General features: G+C 35.5%; 1 protein-coding gene across 1 annotated transcript in view; it reads right to left on the bottom strand.

Annotated features, from left to right (window-relative positions):
- LOC121390128 overlaps positions 1-13359 on the bottom strand; it is a 35814-nt gene extending 22455 nt beyond the window's left edge. Inside the window, exons 1-3 of the mRNA XM_041521903.1 lie at positions 13210-13359; positions 10220-10573; positions 6782-7045 (exon numbers count right to left, since the gene is read on the bottom strand). Coding sequence (XP_041377837.1) covers positions 6782-7045; positions 10220-10573; positions 13210-13252 — 661 coding nt within the window. The 5' untranslated portion in view covers positions 13253-13359. The remainder of the gene's footprint in view (positions 1-6781; positions 7046-10219; positions 10574-13209) is intronic.
- Positions 13360-13828: the final 469 nt, after the last annotated feature.

Raw genomic sequence — 13828 nt, 5'->3', positions numbered from 1 at the left:
TTGTTCGAGTGAACTTGGAAATTATAGACTCGTTAGTAGCACTTGCTTTACGCCCCCATTCGATAATAAAAGGGGAATAATTCTACGTTTTTATTGAACTTTTCAACACAATTTCCGTTTTGGTGTGTTAACGCATTTGCAAGAGCTCCGATCGTTCCAACATGTAGGGTTAGGGAAATCAGTTCTCCTTTGAGCTCTTTCCAAAGGATATAGACTCTATTAGAAACATACTTATCTGCCCTTGATTTGCATTATCTATCTATCTATCTATCTATCTATCTATCTATCTATCTATCTATCTATCTATCTATCTATATATATGGTGACACTCGATCGAAAAAAAAGAAGTTTTGTTTAACGACACCACTAGAGTACATTGATTTATTAATCATCTGATTTGACATATAGTCTTAGAGAGGAAACCCGCTGCATGTATCCATTTATAGCAAGGGACCTTTTGAGAGAGAGAGAGAGAGAGAGAGAGAGACACACACACACACACACACACACACACACACGTGTGTGTGTGTGTGTGTGTGTGTGTGCGTGCGTGTGCCCCTCACCTTGCCACCTTCCCACGCCACTGGTATATGTACATAGATAAAACTTTTTTTTTTAATGTGCGTGTTCGTCTGGGTTATGTTTTTGGTTGTGCGTGTGTACTGGTGTGTGGGCTTGTTATGTAGGCTTTTGTTTATTTGGGGGCAGATTTGTTGTTGTCACTGGAATTTTTTTTTGCGGGGGGGGGGGGGGGGAGGTAACATTGTTCATGGGGGTATTTTAAAAAGATTAGGGGTTTTTGTTTTGCCTGCCACTTACGGTTATACTCATGTATACAGCAATGTCTTCATTTTAACATGTTGGTCATCTACCTACGTTAAATAATCGGCATGCCAGACTAACATAAATATGTTTACACAAATATTGTGATGTAAACAAAACAAATACTGTTACTATAGGTAGATGGTTTTAGGTTAAATTATATATTTTGCTGCACAGTTTACACTTTATAATGCAATGTATATAGGCCTAACTGATTTGCAGTAAACGAAATATTTAGTCAAACAGGCGCGTGTGCAGGAAATTGTGTAGAGGAAGACTAGACTGGCTAGTGTTGTTTTTAGGGGAGGGGTCGGGTCATGCGTCACCGGAAATACCTTCAAAAACAAAACAAACAAACATAATAAAGCACGTGGGGGAGGGGACTGTTCTGATCGGAATATTACATATAGTCCGTCTCATCCTCCTACAAAAATGTTTTGTTGTTTTTGTAAATAATTTAAGTTTGGTTGGACGTAAAAATAAAAATAAAAGTGTTTTGAAAACAGAAATATACTATTTGTGTGTGTAATTTAGAAAACACGCGGCTCAGAAATAAATAACTTGTAGTAAATTCCATAGTATGAAAAAATGCGTTCCCCGTGGGACGCACAATAAACATATGTTTCTATTATCTATCACAACTGTGTTACTGTCACACTCAATTCATAAAAACAGCAGGTGTGTTTGTATGTTTAAATGAAATTATGATGATTAATGTGAGGCAAGATTGCAGCTTTGAAAAAAACAACGACAAACAATTCATGTAAGAAAACCAAAACAATCAGGGTGGGTTCACTAGATTCATCTCCTATATTTAACACATGGTCAGTTATAACATAACGCAATTTCATCAACATAATTTTTACCTGTATCATTCTTTATTTTTAAAGCATAAGTGGGGACATTTATGATGCCAGGGACTGGCATGCATAAATCTCAGCTGAAGATTCACAAACAACTGTAGTAATTCGCCATTCGTCCTGTAACCGGAACGCGCCGGAAGTAGTTAGGGAACGTAACTCTGCTTATTTTTTCTCGCGAATTTCTAATAGATGCTACACCGAGATTTGTAACAACATGAAAATAAGTTTTAGGTGTTACGTTAGTCACTTGTCATCCGACATATGCAGTTATCATAATTACTTACCCGACATGAAAATTCCACTTGCCACGGGCGTCGGGTGATGGAATTTATTATGCCCTGACAAAGGACTTGCAAAATTTAAACTAAAATATACTCTTCAAAAAAAGTAGGGGAACCTGAAATATTAATGTTAATATCAACTATTAGACCGAACATACGTTTTGACCACATACATCCTATTAAAGAACGTTCAGGTCTGTTTATCAACACACCGAAACACATTCCATAGTTTGCACATGCATCACGCAGTTGCCCCGGGGTGTCATTCTCGATTTTGACAATTTCCAGGAAGGTCCATTAATCACTGTGGAACATTATTTCTGTCAATCTTGCTCATTCTGTTGATCATACAGTTGTCATTGTTTTGTTTTTTGTTATTTTTATTGTTTGAATTTGCGACTTACTGATAAAAAACGTCGAACTTTCAAATTTCACTTCTGACCCCAATCGTCCTTCAAGATCTTTGGTGGTCATAAAAACTACTGTAATACTGAACTACCGGTTGTAACGTTTGCCCAATTAATTCACTACTATCATATAACCATTCCCCATAGCTAATATACCTTACAATTTTGGCAATTGTAAATTCTTATTAGAGTTCCCCTACTTTTGTTGAAGAATATATATATATATATATATATATATATATATATATATATATATATATATATATATATATATATATATATATATATATATATATATATATATTATTTGTGTCTCTACTATAACTTCATATTGTAATCTATACAGGACGTCACAGGGCTTGGACTTAATATCTGAACAAGTTACAATTTGCCCACAGAAGGGATGATTTTCCTTGATCACCGAACAAAGGACTGAATTACAAAATTCAGTAAATCAAACAGAATTCCCTATTTTTACAGATTTTTAATTGTCAACATACATGTAAAGTTGAATAAACAATACCAACTTAAAACCCCCACCCCAAAACAACAATACCCACTCATCATATAATTATATTTAGAACCATTTTATTAGATCTGTTTAGGGCTCGTAGCCAGCCGTGTCCATTGTGTGTGTGTGTGTGTGCACTCCACACACACACACACACACACACACACACACACACACACACACACACACACAGAAGTAAATCTGGTATTTTGCAGCGACAAATTACTTGTAATTTCATTATAATATTACAACTGTTAAATGTATCAAGTGAGGTCTACTTTCTTTGTACACATTTTGGACATAAAATCAATCCAGCTGAATCTGTGGTGATGTATGTCCATGGAGTGATGTTACCGAGAAAAGCTGCTTTTGATGGACACAGTTCATGTAATAATAGTTTCTGGCACAAGTCTTTTTGTAAATGTTTTCTCAGACAAGAATCTCAAGAAAATCAATCCTTGGGGCAAGCTTTAGCTAGAGAAAACGTCCACTACGAATATTCGTCCATGATGGCAAGTATATAGTCACCAGTTGTGATTTGTCTAGCCTGGTGCATGCCGATAAACCGCACGTGTTCTCATAGGAGTGCTATAGTTTTTACGATTCCCTGATGACCAGTATATGCCAAGTTAATAGCTTGCTGACACAGATATTTTGGTAATACAATCTGAGAAACGTTTATGAGAATTTTCTTTTAGGAGAATGTGGTTGTTGGTTGCAAGCGACAGTTCACCTTTACACAGTTCTAGTGTCTTAAACAGTTTCTTGTCCAGGTTTTCGTTGCCTGTTTCATTAATATGCCATTTTGAAGTCTGAATTGCAGCAATTACTTTCTGAAGTGTCACATCATTGATTGTTGCGATGATACCATGATCAATCATCATTGCTTTGTGAATAGTTGTAGTTACAATGTACAGGGCGCAATACTGCGAGTGAAATTCTGTTAAATTTGCAAAACACTCGCCTTTTTGTGAGTAGATTATTTTGTCAGCATCAAGCTTTCATTGTAACACATTTGTGTTTACTGTATCAGTCAGACAACACATTTATTGACGATCGAAACTGTAAATCAAAATTTTCGCGTTTCGGATAGTCGAAGTTTGTCGAAGTATTCTGATATCACACTCGGAGCTCATGGGTCGACTTGACGATCATGGTGTTCCGAATTCTTTATTAACCACAATCGGAAAGCCTCGTGACACACCGATATATTCCAAGTGTAAACGAGCTCTCACAAAGCCTTAGACCAATCTCTTTGTAGCCAGTTTGTTTGCGCCTAACGTTAAGCTAAATGTTACATGGCGGGAATATGTTAAATAAATAAAAAGCGCCAACAGATTTTTTTTTCTTTTAATGTATTGTTGGTAACGATAACATACAGTCGACAAAAATAAATAAATAAAATACGTCGCAGTGTTAATAAACGTAGCCGTCGGTACACGTAACCCAATTAAAAAACGGTTTACAGTAACTGAAAATGAAAGTAGAAAAAAACACCGTTAATATAAATTGACGCTTTGGAGATGGATGTTTAGCAATTATGTCGACTGGAAAAAAGAAACCTTAGACTATAGATTCTGGTGGTCAAACAGATGCGAAAACTATCCCCCCCCCCCCCCCCCCCCCCCCCCCCCCCCCCCCACACACACACAAAAAACAAAACAAACAAAACACACACACACAAAAAGCCCAAACCAACAAACAACCCAGTTGAAACAGAGCGTTCATTTTGGGAATCCTGGTTATTAGATTTCGAATGAATGAATGAGCGAATGTTTAACGACACCCCAACTTACATCAACAATTAGATTTCGAATTTCTAAGATATGATAAAAATGCAAATGACATGTATTGGGAATACTGTCATAAAGCGGGTGTCAGTTAAGTACTACTGATTTTGCTGCAGGATCTAACAAATGTTAACGTGAAAACATTCGTTCACAAGGTGAAAGTCGTGGTCACATAAGAACACTGAAGCCACCAGTTCACCAGTCTACAATAGCAAAACTCAATTTAATGCTTTTGAGACAAAGTCAGACGAAAATACTGTCACAGAACTAAAGGTGAAACTTAAAACAGTCTATTGCATTGCTACCGGTTGGTGTTTAAAGATAAAAAAAACCCATTTTTTAAATACTAATACTGTCACAGATCTAAAGGTTAAACTTGAAACAGTCTATTGCATTGCTACAGATTGGTGTTTAAAGATAAAAAAACATTTTTTAAATACTAATACTGTCACAGATCTAAAGGTTAAACTTGAAACAGTCTATTGCATTGCTACAGGTTGGTGTTTAAAGATAAAAAAAACATTTTTTAAATACTAATACTGTCACAGATCTAAAGGTTAAACTTGAAACAGTCTATTGCATTGCTACAGGTTGGTGTTCAAAGATAAAAAAAACCCATTTTTTAAATACTAATACTGTCACAGATCTAAAGGTTAAACTTGAAACAGTCTATTGCATTGCTACAGGTTGGTGTTCAAAGATAAAAAATTTTTTTTTTAAATACTAATCCTGTCACAGATCTAAAGGTTAAACTTAAAACAGTCTATTGAATTGCTACCGGTTGGTGTTTAAAGTTAAATACTAATACATGCACCTAATGTGTTGCCTGTCGAATAATATTCTCGAGTTGGCTAGCGAGTAAATATAAAACACTGCTTTGCGCCCTGATATAATTGATGTATTCCTCTGCAATTTTCTCTCCATGACCGCTTACGTTCTGTTGTACTAGATGTCGACTGAGATAATCAGCAGGATCATGGTTCATACAGGCTTGAAGGTTGTTGTTGCTGTTTTTCAAGGACGTTTAAAGCACTTTTAAGCACATTTTTATTTTCAAGGACTTTAATTTTTAAGTACACATATAATATAATCCACTAGATGCAAATAATAAGTCGCCGATAACCCAGATGTGTCGAAATATGAAGTAATTGTAACTTTTGGTCACCAAAATTTGCACATTTATTTGTGCTTCTTGCTTCGTAAGTGCAACTTCACCGCACTTTCGGCCATGCTTGTTATATGAAAAACGGATCACACCAAAACCACATGGTGTTTTCGGTTTGTCATTTTACATAACCTTAACCAGTCACAGTAAAGTAGGTTAGCTTCTAACGTCACGTTAAACAAACATTTGCCACTCATTTTCTGATTCAAGAGTAAATTGACAAGACATGCACAGTTATAGCATATCGCCACTTCCTGGGTGCGCAAAATTCAACACCCGTTAAATGTCCGGTAGTAGGTTTACAGTTTTAATGAAAAATCAACAAAAGGAAAGAAATGTTTTATTTAACGATGCACTCAACACATTTTATTTACGGTTATATGGCGTCAGACATATGGTACCACACATATTATATTGAGAGAGTAAACCCGCTGTTTCCACTTCATGGGCTACTTTTTTCGATTAGCAGTAAGGGGTCTTTCATATGCACCATCCCACAAACAGGATAGCACACACCACGGCCTTTGATGTACCAGTCGTGGTGCACTGGGTGGAGCGAGAAATAGCCCAGTGTGCCCACTGACTGGGATCGATTCCAGACCGACCACGCATCAAGCGAGCGCTTCACCACTGGGCTACGTCCTGCCCCTATCAACAAAAAGGGTTTTCTGTTTAATTGTTTTTACATAAATATGTTGTATTTATTGCAAGTGGATCTTCGTTTTTAAATTTTAGGAGGGTTTTTCTTCTTTGTCAGATCCAAGCACTTAGTCACAAAATTCAATCACTTTTTGAGCATAAATTCTATATTTACAAAATTCAAAGACTTTTAAAGCACTACCCCGAAATTCAATACGACACAATCTCTAGTGGTGTCGTTAAACAAAAGAAACTTCTTCTTCTGTAAGGTTATCTATTAATAAATAAACTAGAATAGCTTACGTTTAACAATTAGCGTGAATTCTATTGTTGTAGAGTTTTGAATGGCAGTGTTGTTAACTGTACACACATAAACACTTCCGTTCTTATTCAAGCTGATGTCTGTCAGTGACAATAGAGGGCCTGATGAGACTGTGTCGTTTTTGACTGTCCATGAGAAGGAACACGGTGATGGGTTACACTGTGCCGTGCAGTTCACAGTCAGACTGTCTCCTTCTGTAACATGTCCAGTAGAGGCAGGATCGAGTGCAACATTGTGTGGACCATCTGAGAAAAAAAGGAACCAAAAACATAAATAAATGATATTTTATAAAATAATGGTAAAATTGATTGATTAAAGGGACATTCCCGAGTTTGCTGCAATTTTAAAGATGTTATCGACTAACAGAACTTTTTAACGATTATAATTACATATCAAATATATTTTTCTGCATACGATATTAGTGGCTGTATATTAAACGTGTTTCTGATCGTTCTAATATTTGTACTAGGTTAAATTTCATTTTATTTCCTAAAATACAAAAGACAAAACCCAGCTGGGGCTTCTTACAAATATTAAGATGACCAGAAACACATTGAATATACAGACATTGATATTCTAAACAATAAAATATATTAATATATAAGTTTAATCGTAGAAATATGTTATTAGTCGGAAACATCATAGAATGCTGCAAACTCTGGAATGTCCCTTTAAAGGAATGATCTCGCAGGATATTTGGACTGGTATGCGTATTCAACGATATGTAATGCACATTATTGCTTAATATCAACAAGGATATAGGATACTCCCGGAGTGTCTTGTGATATCATAATTTATCAGCACGAGTTTATACTTTTATCAACGAGTGCTGATAAATTATGATATCACAAGACACGAAGGGGGTATTCTTTTCATCATTCATTATCATTCCTTGCGACAATTGCAAACAATGTCTGTAATGTGGGTTGAATGTCACTTTATTTGGCAGCGGTAGACTCGTTAACTAGTAGAATAGCGCTGAAACATACACAGTGACCTAACAAAAGAAGCCATATCTCCTAAGGCTATCATAATATCACAGGAGATATCGCAAATTATCGTGCCAGCGATCTCTCCTACAACAGCCTTCAATGGATGATAAAATCTTATATTTAATTAATAAAACGGTTAAATGTGACGGCTATTATATATAAAAATCGCAGCCATTTTGTACCATCCCAGTGAATATGCCCTCTGGCGAGCCAGTGGTTATGTAATACTTAACGTGTCTCGTCAGGAATTAGTCTTAGAATACAAAATAAACCATCATTGTCCAAATTTAAAAATAACTGTATCATGTTTTCTCCATACATTAACCAACGCACTGAAATTATGATCAGAGTGTTTTCTTAGTTAATTGGTCTTTTCTTTCCATGCGCTGTACCTGTGATTCCTGATTGGTAGGTGTATATTTGGAAAGTAACCAAGTCAAGGTAATTAATTACTGCTGTCTAGACACCAAAAAAATACGCGTGTTTTTTTTTGTTTTAGATCACAGGGTATTGTGGGCTAACCTGCCAGGCCTAATAATATGCATTTTTCCTTTGGAGTTTTTGAGAGAAAAATACTTCTTTTTATTGATGGAAATTGAAATATATTTATTTAAATAGTTTAGAATACTATCAAGTCATTTATGTTGTTTTACAAGTCAGGTTGAGGAAAGCGAAGCGCATCGTCATAAATTAGAGCGTTTGTGTATACTGAGCATACATGAGTTGGTCGGAGCTGACGTCAATTCATCCCAAGCTATAGAATCGGACGCCACAAAAATGAAACAAAATGGATGACGCCAATTAGCAGGCATAATCACGTTTTTTTATTAACTCTAAAATTACGCGTTTTTTATTTCTTAAAGTGCCAGTATGTGTTGTTGGTCCGGGTATGGCTCTTGTTTGAATTTACTATCCCTTTAAAACAAAATCTGCATTCCATACAAATCTGGCTTGTGCCCACACCTAGAGACTGCCCTCCCTCCTCCCATATATCGTTCATACGGGCTTGAGATAAACTTGCTGGTGTGTCGTCCCTGTGAATATGACAGACGTTTATTTACTCAACCCCAAGTAAATTTCAGCCGTCCTGCTTTATTACTGTTAATAATTCTGTAAAACCCTTTATTAAGTAGACTTTCCCATCAAACAACTGACCAATTACGTAGTCCCAAAGAAAAGAAAATTATCACTTCGGTTGCCCCCACCCCCTTGCCCCCCTGCTAGCTACGGCTCTGAATAGTATGCATTTTTCCTTTGGATTTTTTAAGAGAGAAAAATACTCCCATTTCATTCTATTGATGCAAACTGAAATATATGTAGTTAAATAGTTTATTATATTATCAAGTCATTTATGTTGTTTTACAAGTCAGGTTGATGAAAGCGAAGCACCTTGTAAATAAGAGCGTTTGTTTACACTGTGCATACAGGAGTTAGTCGGAGCTGACATCATTTTCGCTCCAAGCTATAGTACCAGACGCCACAAAAATTAAACACGATTGCTGCTGGCAGTTAGCAGGAATAATCCCGGTTTTTTATTAACTCTAAAATTACGTGTTTTTCATTTCTTAAATGTCAGCATGTGTTGATGGTCCGGGTATGCATCTTTCCAGCAAACAAGGCTATTGTTTGAGTTTACTATCCTTTTAAAAGCATAAGCTGCATTTGATACTTTTAATGTTTTCATCCTACTCCATAAAAATACAAATCTGGCTTGCGCCACCACCTAGAGACTGTGCCCTCCCATCTCCTAGATCTCGTTCATACAGGCCTGAGATAAACTTGCTGATGAGTCGTTCCTGTGAATATGATAGACGTTTATTTACTTCCCCCAAGTCAATGATGTCAAGTCTATGTACGCATTGTTACGTTTTTTAGTTTTTTCTCTCTCAAATAATCAGATTATTATCATACAAACAGTAACAACATTGTATGGGTACGTGTTTATTATTTACATTATGATGCACCTAGGGTGGAAACTAAATGTAGAAACTTGTTATCAGTGCAGGCTGATGAAATAGTAGCTTTTAACAATGTATTAACCAATATAAGATTGTCGCCAATAGTTTACTCGCCCCCCCCCCCCCCCCCAAACCAACAAAAACCCCACAATTGATGTTAATTCAGCACCTTTCTTATTACCGGGGTTTTAGTCAGGTGTATAACAGTCACAAATTTAGTACAAAATCGCTTTGTTACGTTACGAGATTTTTTTATAAAATTTGTGAGTGTTATACATCGATAAATTCACACAAAACAGACAAACAATGTTTTATATAATTGCAAATTTCCCGCGATTGTATCATTTACTCTAGTCTGATTGGACAACGTCTTCACCTATAATTTTTAGTATATGTATCGATATATAACAGTCACAAATTTAGTATAAAAATGACAAACAATTCTTATATAAATAAATCCATTACTCACAATATAATTGCAGTCTAAATATCGAACTCTTTCTGTCACGTTTATTCTGTCCACACCACCAATCTGTAGCATCAAGGTGTGCAGCTCTGTTGATCTTTAGGGTGTAGTTCTTAGTGCTGGACGAACTGATGTCTGTTCCACTTCCACAGGATAGAAAGTAACCTGGTTTTGGAATAGCAGACAAAATACACGAATTGCCTTTTTGGTAGAGAGTACCTAACGGCCTCGAGGATGTTGCCTTACTAAAATATACTGCATTGACAAGACCAACCGCCTGCTTGACTGTACAGGTGAATGTAAAAGACTCTCCTAGAACTGCATGAGAGGAAGACCCAGTGAGATCAAGCGATGAACCTGTAAGAAATCAACATAACTAGTATTAGTAACAAACATAGACACTGATAGCTTACAAAATGTGGATTAATATATATATATATATATATATATATATATATATATATATATATATATATATATATATACACACACACACACACACACACACACACACACACACACACACACACACACACACACACATGATTGGTCAGAAAAGTGGCATGTCGCGATGACTTGCGGCTTTGCGGTTGAAATTAGCATGGTTCTGACAGAACGTCAGAAAATCGGCCGCCGTGTATCAGTGCTCAAAATAAGCACTTGTCCGTTTATTCCGACAAGTGAAAATCTATTCGGACAAGCAAAATGTGCCTTGGTGATTGTCCAGTGGACAGGTAGAAATTTACAGAGCAGTTTTATTTTAATCAACCAAAAACATCATCCAGGTACTTGAATAAAACATAATTTATTTGGACAAGTGAAAATGTTTTCTTTCTGGAGTATTTTGTATTAAAAAAAACCCTCCTTTGTAACCACTAATCATCAACAATCAACAATTTGTAATACTTATTTGGGGGTTATTTAATGCCAAAACGTGTTATTAAACAATTGAATATTTGCTTTTTATTACATACCTATTCAATCTAAATATAGTAATAAATACATTTTCAAACCGTATCTTGTATCACACATATGTGTGATCTGGACCGAAACGTATAAATGGGGAATTCGCTTTTTATTTTTACTGGATTTATCGCCTTTTATTTTTAATGGATTTATCACCTTTTATTACTGACGTCATGTCTGATTTACAAATTACGTCACATCGTATTTGAAACATAACACAAGACTGCCGCAGAATATGATTGCTAACGTTAAGAAAATAAAAAGTAGGATTTATTTATAGATTTCAGAAAGTATAGTTATGATGTTAAATTAAAAAGAATGTATGTTATAAATACGTTGTAAACATAAACTCGTGCAATAATTAAGAAGCGCAAACAACGTATGTGAAGTTCTCTCTCTCTCTCTCTCTCTCTCTCTCTCTCTCTCTCTCTCTCTCTCTCTCTCTCTCTCTCTCTCTCTCTCTCTCAATCTCTCTCTCTCTCTGGACTGCATATATTATCAGATTTCAAAATGAATTTATAAAATTATAATATTCTGCAAGTGAACAAATACTTATTAAGAAACAAGAAAGTACTCTTAATTGGCTGTTCTAGAAATAATAATTATGCTTTAGCGAATAATTAGTTGCAACCTATTTCTGGGTTTATTGTGGTGGACTGGGTATGACAAAGATACACAGACTAGTTGAATCTATCACCGTTGTGAGGTATAGATAAGTCAATTCCAACCCGAGGAACAAACTGTTTTTTGTGAGGGCCGAGGTTTAGTTTCGGCTTGCACACGTAAACTTTACAGCCATTCCACAAAGCAACCTTATAGTAACTATTCGTCACAATGTAATCGATTTGTTTATTGGGTGGTGTGGCATTGGCGACCTTGTCATCACCTAAGAGCAGCCAGTCGTACGTCATGAAATTGTTATCACACATATATGCGTTAGCAGTATTTGTTATCAAAAATGACGAACGATGTTCTCACAAACTGATATGTCAGAAATACTACATCCCACTTGATATGTTGGTTATTGAAGGTTGAGTTGATAATAAAGTTAAAACCGAACTTGTTTGAACAAGTTGTAGTAAACTACCAGGAGACGACATTACGTATGTGTTTATTTTCAGTTAAGGCTTTTTCAATTTGATAAATCCACTGTTTATTGTTGATTTGAATTTTTCACAAACCCAAACCTAAGTCGTAGCGTTTTGTTTTGTTTCTTACATATAAATAAGTAGTGATATTCTTCTCCATTATCATTTCCTTGGTACAGTGTAGACAGTCTGTTTTCGGCTGGGTTGGTATTCCAGCGTCCCGTTTGTATTGGTAAATAATAATTAAAGTCGTGAAGGTATTGAAACCATGCTTCACTACAGATGAGAGCTTGTCTGAACCATGTTAAATAAAGGCGAATACATACAGGTGCGCGTATAATTATTACAATTAAATATTTATTTTAGTTTTTAAAGTATTAATAAGATGGCTTTATGAGCCTTTTTCCTGAGTTTTCGTAAACTGGTTGCATAATAAATAGGTAGTGGTATTCATCTCCAATATCATTGTCTTGGTACAGGTGTTTTTGGCGGGCATTGGTATTCCAGCATTCTGTTTGTATGGGTAAATTATCACTACAAAATATGTCATTATTGACAGAGTAGTGAAGATATGTAACCATGGTAACCATGCTTCACTACAGATGATTTCTCTGCAGAGAGCTGGTCTTCACTGTGATATAATAGAGGCGTCTGGATAGACACACAGATGCGCATATGGTAATATGTCAAGATAGTAACGGTCACTAGTTCACAGAAATATTGCTCTAACCTCTAATTTTCAATACACTCTTGAATATTTATATTGATGTTGATAATCTCTTTATTTGTTTTATTTACCATAGTTTGACACCCAATAGTCGATGTATTTTGTCGTGCTGGGGGTGTCGTTAAACATTGATTCATTGATTCATTCATTACTAATTTTCAATATTATCAATGAATATCTCGTTTTTCGTATTGTCGGCTAAATATACTTACCGCTGACTAATACTAGAACGGCTAAAAACACACAGAAATGCATCTCAACAGTTTTAGAAGCAACGAATTTCAAGTCTATAAACCAGCGTAACTCGACTGTTAGATTGTTTTAATATAATATACGCGAGTACTATGAAATTCAACACTAACGTTAACGATATTACAATCATATTATAATGCTTGCATGAAGGTGAATAGTTTTAATATCGTATTCAATTATACCTATTTGGTAGGAATATGACGTTAATGATATTATTATGATATTGTAATGCATGCATGTTGTCGAAGTGAATAGTTTTAATAGCATATCACGTTCCAACACGTTGACAAGCTATATTTACATGTGACAGAAATTCAGTGGTTTTAAATTTAGCGACACCAAGCATCTGCGCCGAACGATGTTCATTTATTGATTGAAACATATTTTATAATGTTTGTAATGTTTCAAATACGATGTCACCTAATTTTTAAATCAGATATGACGTCAGTAATAAAAAGGCGATAAATACATTAGAAATAACAATAGAACTTCATTTATAAGTTCCGGTCCAGATCGCACATATGTGTGTTACAAGATATATTTATCACACGTTTGAAAATGTCTTTATCACTATAGTAA

This window comes from Gigantopelta aegis, chromosome 1 (assembly GCF_016097555.1).
Source record: "Gigantopelta aegis isolate Gae_Host chromosome 1, Gae_host_genome, whole genome shotgun sequence".
NCBI classification, from domain to species: Eukaryota; Metazoa; Mollusca; class Gastropoda; order Neomphalida; family Peltospiridae; genus Gigantopelta; species Gigantopelta aegis.
This window is presented reverse-complemented; position numbering and strand designations above follow the sequence as displayed.